The sequence below is a fragment of the Saccopteryx leptura genome, chromosome 3 (genome assembly GCF_036850995.1).
Source record: "Saccopteryx leptura isolate mSacLep1 chromosome 3, mSacLep1_pri_phased_curated, whole genome shotgun sequence".
NCBI lineage: Eukaryota > Metazoa > Chordata > Mammalia > Chiroptera > Emballonuridae > Saccopteryx > Saccopteryx leptura.
In genome coordinates this window covers 110,654,354-110,672,435 of record NC_089505.1, presented here as the reverse complement: position 1 = coordinate 110,672,435, position 18,082 = coordinate 110,654,354, and the positions used below count along the sequence as shown (strand labels likewise).

At 43.4% G+C, this 18,082-nt stretch overlaps 1 protein-coding gene and 1 pseudogene across 1 annotated transcript in view; one reads left to right on the top strand and one right to left on the bottom strand.

The window, feature by feature from the left end:
* CLSPN (claspin) overlaps positions 1 to 16,805 on the top strand; it is a 35,728-nt gene extending 18,923 nt beyond the window's left edge. Inside the window, exons 13-25 of the mRNA XM_066375846.1 lie at positions 609 to 808; positions 1,654 to 1,808; positions 4,046 to 4,272; positions 6,244 to 6,355; positions 7,362 to 7,437; positions 7,654 to 7,757; positions 10,090 to 10,254; positions 10,358 to 10,479; positions 11,397 to 11,524; positions 11,857 to 11,962; positions 13,696 to 13,778; positions 14,038 to 14,199; positions 14,509 to 16,805. Of these exons, the coding sequence (XP_066231943.1) occupies positions 609 to 808; positions 1,654 to 1,808; positions 4,046 to 4,272; positions 6,244 to 6,355; positions 7,362 to 7,437; positions 7,654 to 7,757; positions 10,090 to 10,254; positions 10,358 to 10,479; positions 11,397 to 11,524; positions 11,857 to 11,962; positions 13,696 to 13,778; positions 14,038 to 14,199; positions 14,509 to 14,619 (1,751 nt within the window). The 3' untranslated portion in view covers positions 14,620 to 16,805. The remainder of the gene's footprint in view (positions 1 to 608; positions 809 to 1,653; positions 1,809 to 4,045; positions 4,273 to 6,243; positions 6,356 to 7,361; positions 7,438 to 7,653; positions 7,758 to 10,089; positions 10,255 to 10,357; positions 10,480 to 11,396; positions 11,525 to 11,856; positions 11,963 to 13,695; positions 13,779 to 14,037; positions 14,200 to 14,508) is intronic.
* LOC136397593 (high mobility group protein B2 pseudogene) lies at positions 2,552 to 3,401 on the bottom strand (annotated as a pseudogene).
* Positions 16,806 to 18,082: the final 1,277 nt, after the last annotated feature.

Below are 18,082 nucleotides of genomic sequence, written 5' to 3'. Positions count from 1 at the left end.
GATTTTAGAGAGGGCGATGGAGAGAAAATATGAAACATTGATTTGTTCTTTTACTTATTTATGTGTTTATTGGTTGATTCTTGTTTGTGCCCAGATGTGGGATTAAACCTGCAGCCGTGGCATATTGGGATGATGCTCTAACTAGCTGAGCTACCCAGCCAGGGCTGTACAAATTCTTTATATGTATAGTTTTCCATGGGCATCTAATAGGTTTGCAGTGAGTTTGTGTTGATTGCATGAACTATGAAACATGTCCCTGTAGATCAAAGTGAGATGTATAAGTGATTGGTTAATGGAGAGAGTGATCATAAGCATTAGGCAGTGTGACAGACGGGAACTTTCAGGTGTTACTTAGCTCAGAGTGATAAGCCTTGATTGTATAATACCATCTTATTACTGTAATTTACCTTCTTATTTTTTTTAAAGATTTTATTTATTGGTTTTATGGAGAGAATACTGTAATTTACCTTTAACTTAATGTTTTGGAACATAAAACTTGAGAGATTTGCCTGTGAATGTTACCTGATAATTCCATTCTCAACTCTTTTTCCTAAACAAATCCATTTTATTTCTGGTCACACACTTAAGTTTTTTATTTCTTTCTTTAGATGAAGATGATTCGTGCTCATTGCTAACAAAGGAGAGCAGCCACAACAGCAGCTTTGAGTTCACTAGCTCCACAATTCCCTCCTATCAGCCTTGCAACAGACAAACAGGCCTTGGCACTAGTTTTATCCCTACAGCAGCGGGATTCAGATCTCCTTCCCCTGGGCTATTTCGAGCCAGTTTGATCAGCTCGGCTTCTAAGGTAAGATGGTAATGGTTTTATTTTTCTTTTTAAAAATTTTTATTTATTGATTTTAGAGAGAGAGGAAGGGAGAAAGAGAGAGAGAGAGAAAGACTTGTTTGTTAGTTCACTTACTCATGCATTCCTTGGTTAATTTTTTTTTTCAGCATGAGATAGGGACAGACAGACAGGAAGGGAGAGAGATGAGAAGCATCAACTCATAGTTGCAACACTTTAGTTGTTCATTGATTACTTTCTCATACATCCCTTGACGAGGGAGCTCCAGCCAAGCCAGTGAGTCCACACTCAAGCTGGTGAGCCTGCGCTCAAGCCAGATGAACTCTCATTCAAGCCAATGACCTCGGGTTTTGAACCTGGGTCCTCATTGTTACAGGTCACTGCTCTATCGACTGTGCTACCACCTGGTCAGGCTACTTGGTTAATTCTTGTATGTGCCCTGACCAGGGATCAGTCCCACAACCTTGGCTATCAGGACGATGCTCTAACCATCTGAGTTACCCGTCCAGGGCTGATAATGGTATTTTGATCTTTCCCCCCTTTTGCTTCCTACAGTGCTTAAATAAAAAAGAAAGAAAAAAGTATCCAAGCCAGCCAACTCCTACCACATTATATATTTTCAGTTTAAAAATCCACTCCCTTTGTGTATTAAAAAGAAGCTTCATCCAGTGTTCTTCCTGTCTTGGGGATATTTTTCTTCATGTTTCTCTTGATCCTGCATTATCCTCCTCAATTGCAATTGCCTGAGAGAAAATTAAGTATTACAAATAGCAACTTCTGTTGTTGTCATGACAGTGAATGACATTTGTAAAATGTTATGTCTTTGTTTGGTTTTATTTTGGTGCCAGAGTTCAGGAAAGCTGTCTGAGCCTTCACTTCCCATAGAGGATTCCCAGGATCTGTATAACGCCTCCCCAGAGCCCAAGACACTTTTCCTAGGAACAGGAGACTTCCAGTTCTCACTGGAAGATGACACTCAGAGCCAACTGTTGGATGCAGATGGGTAGGTAGTTTTATGTTTTTGTGGGTGGGATGGTGCTGGGTACTGCTTAATTTTGTTTAAAAATAAAGTGAGCCTCAGTCACTCCATCTGTGCTTTCTCTTCTGAGAAAGAGAAGGTATACAGACTATTAATATTACAGTACAAGTTTGAAAAAAGTCTCCAGAAAATGAAATGTAAATAACCCTTGCTGGCATCCTTCAATCTTACCTCATTTGAAATGTGCAGCTCTTGTAAAGGCGTCAAATTTCCCTGTATCCATCCTACCATGTTATGATTGTTGGGTTGGATTGAGAATTGACAGAGCTGTGGCACATTACGTGGACATAATGCCAAGCCCTACTCTCGCATCATCTGAAGCCAAATTGCCCTTTACCCTTTACTTTTTTTTTTTTTTTTACAGAGACAGAGAGAGAGTCAGAGAAAGGGATAGACAGGGACAGACAGACAGGAACAAAGAGATGAGAAGCATCAATCATTAGTTTTTCATTGCACATTGCGACACCTTAGTTGTTCATTGATTGCTTTCTCATATGTGCCTTGACCGCAGGCCTTCAGCAGACCGAGTAACCCCTTGCTCGGGCCAGTGACCTTGGGCTCAAGCTGGTGAGCTTTTCCTCAAACCAGATGAGCCCGCGCTCAAGCTGGCGACCTCAGGGTCTCGAACCTGGGTCCTTGGCATCCCAGTCCGACGCTCTATCCACTGCGCCACCGCCTGGTCAAGCTTTTTTCATTTTTATTTTTTTAATATACATAATTTTATTGCAAAACTTTTTAAAAAACAAAATGCAACATTCTAAATAACCCAAAATTTACTACTGAGACGAAACTAATTCCGAGTCTGCTTTGCCACCATACACAAGTCAAGAAATTAAAGAAACCATTAAATATTTAGAAACATTTAACATCAGAAGCCTTAAAATCTAACTGTATGCAGTAGCCCCTCAGAAAGCTACAACCTGCATTTTAAAAAAAGTATTTTCTCTACAAAGAACCTTATCAGCTATACAAAAATCTGTACAGTTTTTATATTGAAGCTAATATTGAGCTGCACTTGAGTTCACATTCTTAGCCAAACAATTGCCTGAGCATACAAACATACTCCATACACATTACAGGACAGCCATTTATTCTTCATCTTCATCCTGTTCCTCCTCATCATCATCTTCCTCTTCTTTCTCCTCCTCATCTTCTGGTTTGTTCTTCTTCTTTGAGCCTGTTGGCCTGCCAGGACCCTTCTTTCCCACTTCACTTTTGCCCTTGGCACGGTATGCAGCAATATCCTTTTCATATTTCTCCTTTAGCTTAGCTGCTTTTTGCTCATATGGTTGCTTATCTTTGGCTGACTGTTCAGACCACATTTCACCCAGTTTTTTTTGCAGTATGGACAAACCAGGGTGTTCACTTTTGATCTTTGGGCGATGTTCAGAGCAAAACAGGAAGAAGGCAGATGGAGGCCTTTTAGGAGCATTGGGATCTTTTTTCTTTCCCTTCTTGTCACCTTTGGAAGGAACGTAGTTTTTCATCTCCCTGTCATAGTGCGCTTTGTCGCTCTTGGCCATATCTTCGAACTTGGACTTTTTCCTTTGCTGACATGGTCTGGTGGTAGGTTTTCCTTCGAGTTGCACTGTGTGGCCGGGTCTGTCCGAGAGGCTTTCCTCGCTGAGCTCCGGCGTGAACTGGTTTATCCTACACTTTACTTTTTGAATAGCATTTATTCTTTTGTAAAATTTCCTTCTCCTTCTTTATTTTTTTTTATTTTATTTTTTACAGAGACACAGAGAGAGTCAGAGTTAGGGACAGACAGGCAGGAACAGAGAGAGATGAGAAGCATCAATCATTAGTTTTTCGTTGCGACAATTTAGTTGTTCATTGATTGCTTTCTCACATGTGCCTTGACCGCGGGCCTTCAGCAGACCGAGTAACCCCTTGTTCGAGCCAGTGACCTTGGGTCCAAGCTGGTGAGCTTTTGCTCAAACCAGATGAGCCTGTGCTCAAGCTGGTGACCTCGGGGTCTCGAACCTGGGTCCTCGGCATCCCAGTCCGACGCTCTATCCACTGCGCCACCGCCTTGTCGGGCTCCTTCTTCTTCTTTAGATTATCACAAAGCTAACGGTTGAATCTTTTGTATTCTGGTTTGGGATTCAGCTTCTAACTTTGGTATTGGAAATGAGTTGAGTTTTCCCCCCACTACTTTGTTTTTTCCCTAGTGTTTCTTACATTCTTCATTGTGCTTGTAGGTTCTTAAATGTTAGAAACCACAGGAATCAGTACCAAGCTTTGAAGCCTCGATTACCATTGGCCAGTATGGATGAGAATGCCATGGACGCTAACATGGATGAGCTGTTGGATTTGTGTACTGGAAAATTCACATCTCAGGATGAAAAAGCTCTGCCCAGGAAGAGCGACAAGAAAGAGAACATGGAGGAACTTCTGAATCTTTGTTCAGGAAAATTCACCTCTCAGGGTAAATATCCAACAAAGTGTATCAAGATCACCACAAGTATTCTTTGGGTTTTTTTTAGATTCTTGATAGTATTTTTTTTTAAAGATTTTATTTATTGCTTGAGCTGTCATGGTGCAATGGGCTGAGGTCACAGGTTCAAAATCTGGCCTTGCCCCGTCAAGGCACATACGAGAAGCAGCTACTATGAGTTGATGCTTCTTGCTCCTCCTTTACCCACCCCCCACCTTTCTCTCTCTCTTCGATAAAATTTTCTTATTTTAATAATTAATTTAGATGTGTGACTTTATTTTTAAGATTTTATTTATTGATTTTAGAGAGAGGAGAGATAGGTGAGAGGTGTGGAGGCGAGGAGCAGGAAGCTTCAACTCATAGTAGCTGCTTCTCATATGTGCCTTGACAAGGCAAGACCAAGTTTGTTTGTTTTTTTGTTTTTGTTTTTGTTTTTTTTTACAGAGACAGAGAGAGAGTCAGAGAGAGGGACAGACAGACAGGAACGGAGAGATGAGAAGCATCAATCATTAGTTTTTTATTGCACATTGCTACACCTTAGTTGTTCATTGATTGCTTTCTCATATGTGCCTTGACCGTGGGCCTTCAGCAGATGGAGTAACCCCTTGCTCGAGCCAGCAACCTTGGGTCCAAGCTGGTGATCTTTTGCTTAAACCAGATGAGCCCGCGCTCAAGCTGGCAACCTCGGGGTCTCGAACCCGGGTCCTCGGCATCCCAGTCCGTCACTCTATCCACTGCGCCACCGCCTGGTCAGGCCAAGGCCAAGTTTTGAACCTGCAACCTCATCATTCCAGGTCGAGCTTTACACAGTGCCACTACAAATATTCTTTTTTATTGTTATTATTATTTTTTTTTTTACTGAGAGGAGGGGAGGCAGAGATACAGACTCCTGCATGTACCTCAACTGGGATCCACCTGGCAAGCCCACTAGGGGTCAATGCTCTGCCCATCTGGGGCTGGGGCTCCATTGCTCAGCAATAGAGTAATTTTTTAGCTCCTGAGGTAGAGGCCACTGGAGCCATCCTCAGTGCCTGATGCCAACTCGCTTGAACCAACTGAGCCATGACTGTGGGAGGGGAAGGAAAGGGGGAGGGTGGAGAAGTAGATGGTCGCCTCTCCTGTGTACCCTAACCAGGAATTGAACCTGGGAGATCCACACGCTAGGCCAACACTCTACCACTGAGCCAACGAGCCAGGGCCAAGTATTCTAGAAAAGAAATCTCTTACTCTTCAATGAAAAGTTTACAGAAAACAGGATGTGATGGATTCTAGCATGTAGATTGAATTTACTGCTTAGCTCCCTGACATGTAGAGCCCTTACTTTCTTTTGGTGGTGAAGTGTTGACTTAAGATTGCTCTTGTCCTGGCTGGTGGTACAGTCTATAGAGCATTGTCCTAGAGCACTGAAGTTGCCGATTCGATGCCAAGGGTGCCAGCTCAACTCAAAGGGCACTGGTTTGAGCTGCAGTTAGGGCACATGTGAGAATCAATCAATGGGTGCACAACTAAATGGAACAATGAGTTGATGCTTCTCTCTTTCTCTCTCTCCCTTCTCTTCCCCCATCTCTTTCCCTTTCTTTCTCCTTACCCTCTCACCTTCTCCCCCTCAAATCAATGGGGAAAAAAGATTGCTCTTAATATTTGTGCCAAGCTTAGAAAAGTGTCTGGTGTATACTAAATTTCATATAAATGCTCATTTATTACTCCTACCAGCACAACCCTGTCTTTCCCTGACACCCTTGCTAGAATGTAAGTCCTGTGAGAGTGGGGATCTTTGTTCTGTTCACTACTGTACATAGCAAGTACTAAATAAGGATTTGTCGAATAAATGAATAGCTGGTAAACTCTTTCTGGCAAGCATATCTTAGAACTGTATTGAGCTGGCATGTCTTTAGATGGGTAGAAAAAGGATAAAGCTGTCATTCCTTGGTGACAGATCTTTTTTTCTTTGTTGTGATGTAGATGATTCCATTCTGGCTCCATCAGACTTAAATAAGCAAGAGAAGGAGAGCAGCTTGGGTGATCCAATGGAAGAAGCACTTGCTCTTTGTTCAGGCTCTTTCCCAACAGACAGGTGAGTCTCAGTGATTGGTGGAAACTTGGGAAGGCTTCATCTTCTTACAAAATAAATTCTAGGATTAGGTTTTCTGCTCTTAGCAATAACTGGCCATCTTAGGGGCTTTATATCCTGTCTGACAGCATTGCAGTGGGTCTGAGTCTCATATTTGCATGTAAGGAAACTATAATGCTTTCATCTAGTTGGTAGAGAACAGGGTAAAAAAGAGGCAAAAATAAGCACTTGAAAGTGCTCAACATCACTGATAATTAGGGAAATGAAAATCAAGATCACAGTAAAATACTACCTCACACCCATTAGAATGGCTACTCTAAAGAAAAAACAGAAAGTTCCAAGTATTGGTGAGGATGTGGAGAAATTTAAATCCTTGTGCTCTGTTGATAGGAACGTAAAAATAAACTGCTATAGAAAACAGAATGGCAGTTCCTCAAATTAGAATATGATTCAGCAATTCCACTTTTGGGTTTATATACAAAAGAAGTGAAAATGGACTCAGAGATTTGGTCCCCCATGTTTCATAGCAGGAGTAGTTTTAAGTCAAAAGGTAGAAACAGCCCAGGTGGATACAAAATGTGTTGTGTGTGTGTGTGTGTGGGGGGGGGGCATACATGATGGAATATTATTCAGCCTTGAAAAAGGAACTTCTGATAAATGCTACAACATGGATAAACTGTGAGGACATTACACTACATGAAATAAGCCAATCAAAAAAATACAAATACTACATGATTCCACTTATATGAGATACTTAGAATAGTCAAGTTCATACAGACAGAAAGTTGAATGAGGGTTGCCAGGGGCTGAGGGAAGAGAAGAATGAGGAGCTGTTTAAAGGGTACGGAGTTCCAGTTTTGCAAGATGAAAAGAGTTCTGGAGGTTGATAGCGATATCTTGTTTTCTGTTTCTTGGAGAGATTGTTAGTACTGATAAAATATTTTCAGTTCTTAAATTCTCATAGTTTGCTTTCAACAACTCACCCATTGATTTGTCGATTGCGTTTTAGGGAAGAAGAAGGTGAGGAGGAGGAATTTGGAGACTTCCGGCTTGTCCCAAATGATAATGAGTTTGATAGTGATGAGGTGAGTTTGAAGGGAGCAAAGTAGTCATAACTGAACTTTGTGTATTGCTGTTTTTCTTTTTTCCAAGTCTGAGTTCTTGAAAAGTTTAAGTTTGGCATTTTATCAGAAGCAATTTCCTAGAATAAGATGTTTGGGCATTTGTTTATAAATCCTGGTTCAGCTGAGGACACATTTTATTCTGCCTCACTTTGGGTGTGACCCTATATGATTTTGCAGGATGAACATAGTGACTCTGATAACGAAGATGAGGCTCTGGAAGACCACGAGGAGGAGGATGAAGAAGAGCTCCTGAGACAGTCCGAGAAGTTGAAAAGGCAAATGTAGGTGTTCGGTACATTCCTTCAGTTGCTAGAAAGTCTTTCACAGTTGAGTTGTAGCTTACCACCTTTTTGCCTTAATTTGCTGGTTCTCTTTTTGCTTTTTGTGGTTAGCCTGGATTAAAGAAAATCCATTCACATGTTATCTCTGTACAGAACATTTCTAGGTCCTTCAGCTGTGTCTCACATGACATTGTTTCCTTTCAAGTGTGATCTGACTACTGCTGTGTGTAGGGATATAACCATATTCCTTGTTCTGAACACATAATACACTACTTGGAATGTAACCAAAGGTCATAAGAGCTGAGTCACTAGATCCTGAGGATCTAGTAGTTTTTAATTTTTTTAGAAAGGAGAGAGAGAGGGAGAGAGAGAGAGAGAGAGAAGGAGGGAGGAGCAGGAAGCATCAACTCCCATATGTGCCTTGACCAGGCAAGCCCAGGGTTTCGAACCGGCAACCTCAGCATTTCCAGGTCGACGCTTTACTGAGGATCTAGTAGTTAACTGTAATTTCCTGGGTCTTTTTCCCAATGAATTACTGTCTTTCCAGGTTTTTTTCATCTTAGTTTTGGGCAAAATACCACCATTTGTTTTCTCTGTTTTGTTGTTGTACTGATTCTGAAAGTAAACCATTTATTTTAGAATATTTGAAAGAATATAGAAACATTAAGTTAAAAGTCATCCATGTTCACCATCCATCCATTATTGTTATTAAACTGTTGATGGTGGTTGTTGCTTCATCACCTTTTTTATGCATGTATTTTTATATAGTTGGAATCTGTACAGTTTTTTATATATACAATTTTGCTTTCTTTCTTACTTAGTATATCTATAAGCAATTTCCCATGATGTTACAAGTTTTATAAAGAGCATTTTAATAGGTATTTGATATTACATTGTATGTGGATGACTTTTGGAATTCACATATAGAGCATCATCTTGATTCCTATTAGAGTTATATTATAGTTTTTTTGTTTTGTTTTGTTTTTTATATATATATTATAGTTTTTAGCCCATCATTCCATTCTATTCAGATCAGGGGTTTTTTTTGTTCATATTTTTCTGAAGCCGGAAACGGGGAGGCAGTCAGACAGACTCTCACATGCGCCCGACCGGGATCCACCCGGCATGCCCACCAGGGGGTGATGCTCTGCCCATCTGGGGCATCGCTCGGTCGCAACCAGAGCCATTCTAGCGCCTGAGGCAGAGGCCACAGAGCCATCCTCAGCGCCCATGTCAACTTTGCTCTAGTGGAGCCTTGGCTGCGGGAGGGGAAGAGAGAGACAGAGAGGAAGGAGAGGGGGAGGGGTGGAGAAGCAGATGGGCGCTTCTTCTGTGTGCCCTGGCCGGGAATCGAACCCGGGACTCCCGCACGCCAGGCTGACGCTTTACCACTGAGCCAACCGGCCAGGGCTTCAGATCAGTTTTGAGTTCTGATTTATCACCTGTCGAATTAAGTATCTCATACAGCTTTGGGTCATCTATAGATTTTTCTGAGGCAGTGGTTCTTAAACCTTATTTAAGTGTAGAGTCCAAGTGAAATCTTATAAAGAATGACAGCTAAAAGTTGAACTCCTCAGATGGTAATGGGAAGATTGGGAAACTTAGAGGCTAGTAGCCCGTGAAGGAATTCCCCAGAAACCCTAGGATTTAGAGAAACTCAGCTTTAAAAAAATAATGTAAGTCTTTGATAAAAATTAGCCTTCAGAAAGCCATCAAAATTTTGCCACTCTTGGCTGAAGATAACAGAACTTTGAACTCAGGTGGCAGCAGATTTGTTCTCAGTGGGAACTGGAGTCAGGAAAACTAACTAGCAGTGGTTTTGATTACCAGTAACTCTGAGCCTTAGTCATGTCTATGATTTGGTGGAGTGTAAGAGATCCAAGTCTCTTTCCTTTCTAATCCATTCTGTCTCCTAACACTAATGAGCTTAAATAAAAAACAAGACAGTTTGAGCCTTCTAGCAGGTATGCCTCAAATGTGTAAAGAGATCGAGAGTTCTGGTTTTAAAGTCACCAAGCTAGTTGAATCCAGGCTCTGCTACCTCTAGCTGTGTGACTTTGGGTAAGTAGTTTGCTCTCTGGGTCTTAGTTCCTTCAGCTGTAAATTGAAGGGAATAATAGTACCTCCTCCTGAGGATAATGCAGTGAGGTCTGTAAAGCAGTTACTGGCACACAGTATTATGGAATGATGGACTTCTAAATATTATCAAATGTATTACTATTATATGAAGTTAAACTTATTGTTAGGTGGCTCTGTGTTCTGCTTTTCTCATTGCTTCCATATTCTGTGTGTGTATTCATTGTTGCATTTTCTATTCAAAATTATGTTCCAGGAGATTGAAGAAATACCTGGAGGATGAGGCAGAGGTGTCAGGGAGTGACGTGGGAAGTGCAGACGAGTATGATGGGGAAGAGTTCGATGAATATGAAGAGGACGTAATTGATGAAGTACTTCCTTCGGATGAGGAACTACAGAATCAAATCAAGAAAATACATATGTCAGTGTCCCAAAAAGCCCTGCTGAGTAATGGGGTTTGTTTTAAGACCCTATAACTAGCCAGAGTGGTGCTTGATTTGAACACTTTACTTTTCCTATTGTAGGAAAACGATGTTGGATGATGATAAGCGACAGCTACGTCTATACCAAGAGAGGTACCTAGCTGATGGAGATCTGCACAGCGATGGTCCTGGTCGAACAAGGAAATTCCGATGGAAAAACATAGGTGTCTTGGGTTTTGCCTTTATTTATTTATTTATTTATTTATTTATTTGAAAGGAGAAGAGATAGTGAGGCAGACTCCTGCATGTGCCCTGACTAGGATCTACCTAGCTACCCTATCTAGGGCCAGTGCTCAAGTACTGAGCTATTTTTTAGTGTCTGAGGCTGATGTGCTCCCACGGAACTATCCTCAGCATCTAGGGCCATGCTTGAACCAATTGAGCCACTGGTGGGAGGCAAAAAGGGGGAGAGGAGAGAAGCAGTTGGTCACTTCTTTGTGCCTTGACCAGGAATCGAACCTGGGACGTCCATACGCTGGGCCAACTCTCTATCCACTGAGTCACCAGCCAGGGCTGGTTTGTGCTTTAGAAGCAAATGGTATCTTGTGCATGTTTGTCCAGTATAAAATGAGAAGTGGAGATCAAAACCATAGCAGGCCTGACCAGGTGGTGGCGCAGTGGATAGAGCGTCGTACTGGGATGCGGAAGGACCCAGGTTCGAGACCCTGAGGTCCCCAGCTTGAGCGCGGGCTCATCTGGCTTGAGCAAAGAGCTCACCAGCTTGGACCCAAGGTCGCTGGCTCCAGCAGGGGGTTACTCGGTCTGCTGAAGGCCCACGGTCAAGGCACATGTGAGAAAGCAATCAATGAACAACTAAGAAGTCGCAACGTGCAACGAGAAACTGATGATTGATGCTTCTCATCTCTCTCCATTCCTGTCTGTCTGTCCCTGTCTATCTCTGCCTCTGTAAAAAAAAAAAAAAAAAAACCATAGCAGGCTGTGATGGAGGACCTGGATGTAACCATTATTTTCTTTTAGTGGATGGGGAAACTATGTGTCAGTATATGGTAAATGCTAAGTGTCCAGGTATCCTCTCCTATGGGAATTACAGAATGCTCATAGCCTTAACTCTTTGCTTTAGATGATGCTTCCCAGATGGACTTGTTCCACAGAGACTCTGATGATGAACAGATCGAGGAACAGCTTGATGAGACAGAAGCCAGATGGAGGAAGGAGCGAATTCAGCGAGAGCAGTGGTTTCGGGACCAGGTAGGAGATTTCCAAGAAATTTGCCTCTTTTGATCCTAGTGTATAAGGAGAGGACCTAGTCATCCAACTTGTCATGGTAGTTTCAAAATCTTGGGCAATGTATTGCTGTTCCTTTTAGCCCTTGAGTTTTCTTTTGTGCTTTGAGAAGGTTTATCATGGGCATGTTTTTGTGTTTGTTCAAAATCTTTTTTTCTTTTTTTTTGTCTAAAGCAATAAAAATTTGCAAAAAGGAAAACATGATATCTCAAGTATCTTAGCTTCTTACTCCAGGCTATGCTAACTGTTGGGGGAGTTGTAGGCTTCTGTTCATGCTGTCTGGTTTTTATTTCCAGGCACAGCAGGGGAAAATTGCAACTGAAGGAGAAGAAGAAATTGGGGAAGACAGTCAGTTTATGATGCTGGCCAAGAAAGTTACAGCCAAAGCGTTGCAGAAAAATGGTAAGCTCTTGGTCCTCCTCAGGATCTAGCCTCCTAGATTGTTAGTGCTGGTGCCTGGGAAGTGACTCCAGCCTTCAGGAGCTATTGGGCTATTGCAGCTTAGTCATGGGCCTGTGTCTAATAGTGTCTTAAAGAGGTGGGGAGAGCCTGACCAGGCAGTGGCGCAGTGGATACAGCGTCGGACTGGGATGCGGACGACCCAGGTTCAAGACCCGACGTCACCAGCTTGAGCAGTAGGCTCATCTGGCTTGAGCAAAAAGCTCACCAGCTTGGACCCAAGGTCGCTGGCTCAAGCAAGGGGTTACTCGGTCTGCTGTAGCCCCACAGTCAAGGCACATATGAGAAGGCAATCAGTGAACAACTAAGGTGTCTTAGCGGAAAACTGATGATTGATGCTTCTCATCTCTCCCCGTTCCTGTCTGTCTGTCCCTATCTATCCCTTTCTCTGACTCTCTCTCTGTTCCTGTTTAAAAAAAAAAAAAAAAAGGATGTGGGGAGAGACAGTGTTCTTGGATCTTAGTCTATTTGGCTGTGAAGGTTGTTTTTATGAGTATAAGTAGCTGGTTTTACTTTATGTTCTCAGGCAGTTCAGAGGAGTGAATTCCATATTTTTTAATTAGCTGCCCAGGATTAAATACCTAAATGTTAGAGCTAGAATTTGAACCCAGATATATCTAACTCCAGAGCTGAGGCTCTTAAATACTGTTCCATACTCTTACCATTTCTTTATTACTGTTAATGATTAGTCAGCAAGTTCAGCTTGGTTGTCTGTCTTCTTGTAGCCACTTACTATGGTTTCAAGTCGCCATTATAAAATAATTACGAGCACAGTGGATAGAGTGTCGAACTGGGATGCAGAGGACCCAGGTTTGAAACCCCGAGGTTGCCGGCCTGAGTGCGGGCTCATCCGGCTTCAGTGCAGGCTCGCCAGCTTGAGCGTGGGGTTGCTGGCTTGAGTGTGGGATCATAGACATGACCCCATGGTCACTGGCCTGAAGCCCAAGTTGCTGCCTTGAGCCCAAGCTCACTGGCTTGGGCAAGGGGTCACTCATTCTCCTGGAGCCCCCTGGTCAAGGCACATATGAGAAAGCAATCAATGAATAACTAAGGTGCCACAACGAAGAATTGATGCTTCTCATCTCTCTCCTTCCTATCTGTCTGTCTTTCTGTCTCTCTTGATTAAAAAAAAAAAATCAACGGTTCTTGGGGCTTTGGTTTATTAATTTAGTTAAATGTTTCTTGCCCTGGCCGGTTGGCTCAGCGGTAGAGCGTCGGCCTAGCGTGCGGAGGACCCGGGTTCGATTCCCGGCCAGGGCACACAGGAGAAGCGCCCATTTGCTTCTCCACCCCTCCGCCGCGCTTTCCTCTCTGTCTCTCTCTTCCCCTCCCGCAGCCACGGTTCCATTGGAGCAAAGATGGCCCGGGCGCTGGGGATGGCTCCTTGGCCTCTGCCCCAGGCGCTAGAGTGGCTCTGGTCGCAATATGGCGACGCCCAGGATGGGCAGAGCATCGCCCCCTGGTGGGCAGAGCGCCGCCCCATGGTGGGCGTGCCGGGTGGATCCCGGTCGGACGCATGCGGGAGTCTGTCTGACTGTCTCTCCCTGTTTCCAGCTTCAGAAAAATGAAAAAAAAAAAAAAAAAAGAAAAAAAAAAATGTTTCTTAGCATGTTTAGATTTAAAAGTAGTTCTACCCAGTTTTGCCCAGAACAAGTCTCTGTCTTTATTCTTTTCAGCCAATCGCACAGTGGTTATTCAAGAATCAGTGTCTTTACTCAGAAATCCTTTTGAAGCCATCAGACCGGGAAGTGCCCACCAGGTTGGTTGGGGACATTGTTAGCCTGACATCATGATCTGCAATGTTCTAAAGGCCCAGGTCACGCTAAGGGAATACTCTCATTCAGGGAGGGAGGTGGCTGCAGGCAATGGAAGTAGATGGCAGAGGACCCTGCTACCTCTCTTCTGCTGAGTGGGGTGGGAATATGTCCTCTCAGTACCCAGGGAGACAGGGAGAGATCGACTTCTCGTTCTTTCTTTGGCACTTGAAATTTGATACCAGACGACTCCTCTTTCCTCAGCTGAAGACGGGCTCACTGCTAAACCAGCCCAAAGCTGTGCTTCAGAAGCTGGCTGCTCTCTCTGACCTCAACCCCAGTGCGCCCCGAAATGCAAGGAACTTTGTCTTCCATACACTTTCTCCTGTCAAGGCTAAGGCAGCAAAGGAATCATCTAAACCTCAGGTAGGGAATTTGAGAACTGATATGATGGCTTTCCGACGCAGAATTTATTTATTTCAAAAATACATATTTCCGCCTTAAAGGCTTATGCTGCAGTGTTCATCTCGCACTTCCCAATAAGGTACAAGGGCATTGCCTCCCCTAACAGGTAATCAGTTTTGAAAATTTTCCTGGAAAGTACATTTCTTTCTTTCTTTTTGTTTTCTGTCGTTAATCGGTCATGATTTAACTATGAGTTGCCAAAGAGCTAATTGGAGGTAAGCACCTGTATGAGGGTCTTGAGCTGGCCATGACTCTCTCTCTGTTCTCTAGGTGAGGAGAAAGGGTCCGTCCTTAATGAGAACTCCATCACCTAAGCGCCTCAAAACAGGTGACAGCACTTCAGGACTGAAACCGAGCATCTTCAGATACTTGGAAAGCTAACAGCATTGGATGCCAGCACCCGCTCTGAGACTGCCCGGAGGAGTCCTGGCATCGAAGGCTAGAACTGATGCTCCTGTGGACGGTTCTCCCCTTCCTTCAAACCAGTGCATTAGGGTTGCCGGCAGAGATTCCGGCTCTTTGCCCTGCGTGGCTCTGGCCATCTCTGATCGTAATTCTTCAAAACTGATCTTAATTCTGCAGTGTTTACAACGTTGACTCATGGGACACTTGGGTGAAGAATTAGTTCCTTCATTAAGTACTTGACATTTTATCCTAGCAGCTTCTTGGGTTGATACCTCTTTGTGGAAGGAGTGGTTAGAGGTAGAGGAGGAGGAGGAAAAAGTGTGGCATTACAGAAACTTACAGAAAGCAGAGAAGGCAGTGCCAGCATGGCTCCTTCACATCCGTCAGATCTGTACCATCACGACCAGCACTCAGCGAAAGACATGCTGCTTAGAGGAACCAACCGAGGGGCTGTTCTTGAGTCTTGCCCCTTCCATTTTCCTAATGCCTCTTCCCAAGACAGCCGATTAACCTTTGCCTCCTTTATGGTAAGGACTCCCAAGTCAGAGGCCTTGGCCCCAATTTTCTGGTTTATAAGGATGAAGATAAAAAGTTATACCCAGTGTCTGTTCACATGAGATAGCCTGTGGGACAGAGCTCTCTCTTCCGGGACTACTTGAAACGCTGTTGCGCCAGGACCTCCCTCCTCATCCTCACAGAGAAAAAAACAGCCATGACTTATTACATTCACTTGGGTGAAGTATACTGCCCTAATCAGTCAGAGGACACTTTAATCCTTCATTGCTTATTTTGATAGAAGACCATCATGGAGTTTAATCAAAATATTGTTAAGAGAATTGCCATCACTCGTGAGTTTCCCTGAACTACCATGGCGCATTCAGATTTTTAGACAGATTTTCCCCTCCTCAGAACTGAGCATCACTGCTGCCTTGCAAAAACCATTTTATTTGAATAATGTGGTTTCGCTGTCAGGATCTGGACTTGGGAAGTTAGATGAATTGTGCCAATTTTTAATTGACAGGTGGGCAATGCCAATCTAATTGATGAAATTAGGGAGTAGGGCCTGACCAGGCGGTGGCGCAGTGGATAGAGCGTCGGACTGGGATGCGGAGGACCCAGGTTCGAGACCCCGAGGTCGCCAGCTTGAGTGCGGGCTCATCTGGCTTGAGCAAAGCTCACCAGCTTGAGCCCAAGGTCACTGGCTCGAGCAAGGGGTTACTCAGTCTGCTGTAGCCCCACAGTCAAGGCACATATGAGAAAGCAATCAATGAACAACTAAGGTGTCGCAACAAAAAACTAATGATTGATGCTTCTCATCTCTCCAATCCTGTCTGTCTATCCCTCTCTCTGACTTTGTCTCTAAAAAAAAAAAAAAGAAAGAAAGAAAGAAATTAGAGAATAGGTTTTCTCCAGTTGTTTCTAATACACAGCATGCTGACTTTGACAGAAATTAAGTTTGTATATTTGTAATTTTCTAATGGGGGAAAATGTATGTAAAGATGTTTTAATATGTATATATTTTTTCAGTAAATCCCAATCCCTTGCAGGCAGGATTTTCTGTCCGGGTTGAATGCCCACCCTTAGGTCAGAGCCTGTCCAGAGTGGAGGAGCATTTTGTGTTCAGGCTGTCTCCGAGGGAAGCCTTCTGGAGCGAGGGGCTGCTGCCACTGGCCCCTCACAGGCTTCTCAACTCCAGTGAATTGATCAAATTAACTTGCCAAGTGGTTTGGGTTCAGTACAGATGAGGAGAGTTTACGTAAATGATACCTGTTTCTACAGCCTTTGGACTGGCAGCCACTGGTCCGAGGTGAGAGTTACCACCCCTCCCTTTCAGAGCCCCTTTTATATCTGTGAGGATGGTAATTCATGCCTATCTCAGGTGCTGTGAAGCTTAGGTTGGAACCTGTCGGTGGATACCTTATATCAAGTGTTACTCTGCAAGCATAAAGAATTGCCAGCGTCACCACTGTAGCTTCTTTTGCAGACCTGTTAAAAGTCCTTTGCGGCCTGACCTGTGGTGGCACAGTGGATAAAGCGTCGACCTGGAATGCTGAGTTGAAGCTTCCTGCTCCTCCCTCCTTCTCTCTCTCTCTCTCTCTCTCTCTCTCTTTCCTCTAAAATGAATAAATAAAATAAATAAAATAAATAAAAAAATAAAAAAGTCCTTTGCCACACGATTCTCAAGTTTAACATCTTTAAAAATGTGGTTTTTCTCCTAAAAATCTGCTCTTCCTCCTGAGTTTGCCAGTTTATTCCATCTTATTCCTTCAAATGAGTTGAAAGGATTTTTTTTTTGGTTGTTAAGCTATGACATGTTAGATTCAGGTGTACAACCTAATGATTTAATATCTGTATATATTGTGGACTGATCAACACAATAAGTCTAGTTAACATCTATGACCATACATAATTACAAAATATTTTTTCTTGTAATGAGAACTTTTAAGATCTATTACCGCCTGACCGGGCGGTGGCACAGTGGATAGAGCATCGGACTGGGATGCAGAGGACCCAGGTTCGAGACCCCGAGGTCGCCAGCTTGAGCACAGGCTCATCTGGTTTGAGCAAAAGCCCACCAGCTTGAACCCAAGGTCGCTGGCTCCAACAAGGGGCTACTCAGTCTGCTGAAGGCCCACGGTCAAGGCACATATGAGAAAGCAATCAATGAACAACTAAGGTGTTGCAACATGCAATGAAAAACTAATGATTGTTGCTTCTCATCTCTCTCCGTTCCTGCCTGTCTATCCCTCTCTCTGACTCACTCTCTGTCTCTGTAAAAACAAATATACCCTTAGCAACTTTGAAATATGCCATCATAGCCTGACCTGTGGTGGCGCAGTGGATAAAGTGTTGACCTGAAAATGCTGAGGTTGCCGGTTCAAAACCCTGGGCTTGCCTGGTCAAGGCACATATGGGAGTTGATGCTTCCAGCTCCTCCCCCCTTCTCTCTCTCTGTCTCTCCCTCTCCTCTCTAAAATGAATAAATAAAAAATATATATATATGCCATCATATAGTAACTCTAGTCACCGTGCTGTCCATTGCCTCCCATCGCTTATTTATTTTATAACTGAAGGGCATCTTTGACACCTCCTTCCTTAGTCCCATGATCAGTCTCTAAGTCCCGTTACTTATTTTTTAAAAGACTTGATTTAATTGATTTTTACAGGGAGAGGAGAAAGAGGGAGGGTCATGGGGAGTGAGAAGTTTCAACTCATAGTTGCTTCATTTTAGTTGCTCATTGCTTGTCCTATGTGCCTTGACCAGGGAAGCCCAGGGTTTTGAGCCTGTGACCTCAGTGTTCCAGGTCGATGCTTTATCCACTGCGCCACCACAGGTCAGGCTAAGTCCCGTTATTTCTATTTTCAGATTACATTGGAAGTCAGCTCACTTCTAGCTCTGTAGCCAGTGCTCTATTCCAAGATGCCATAACTTCTTGCT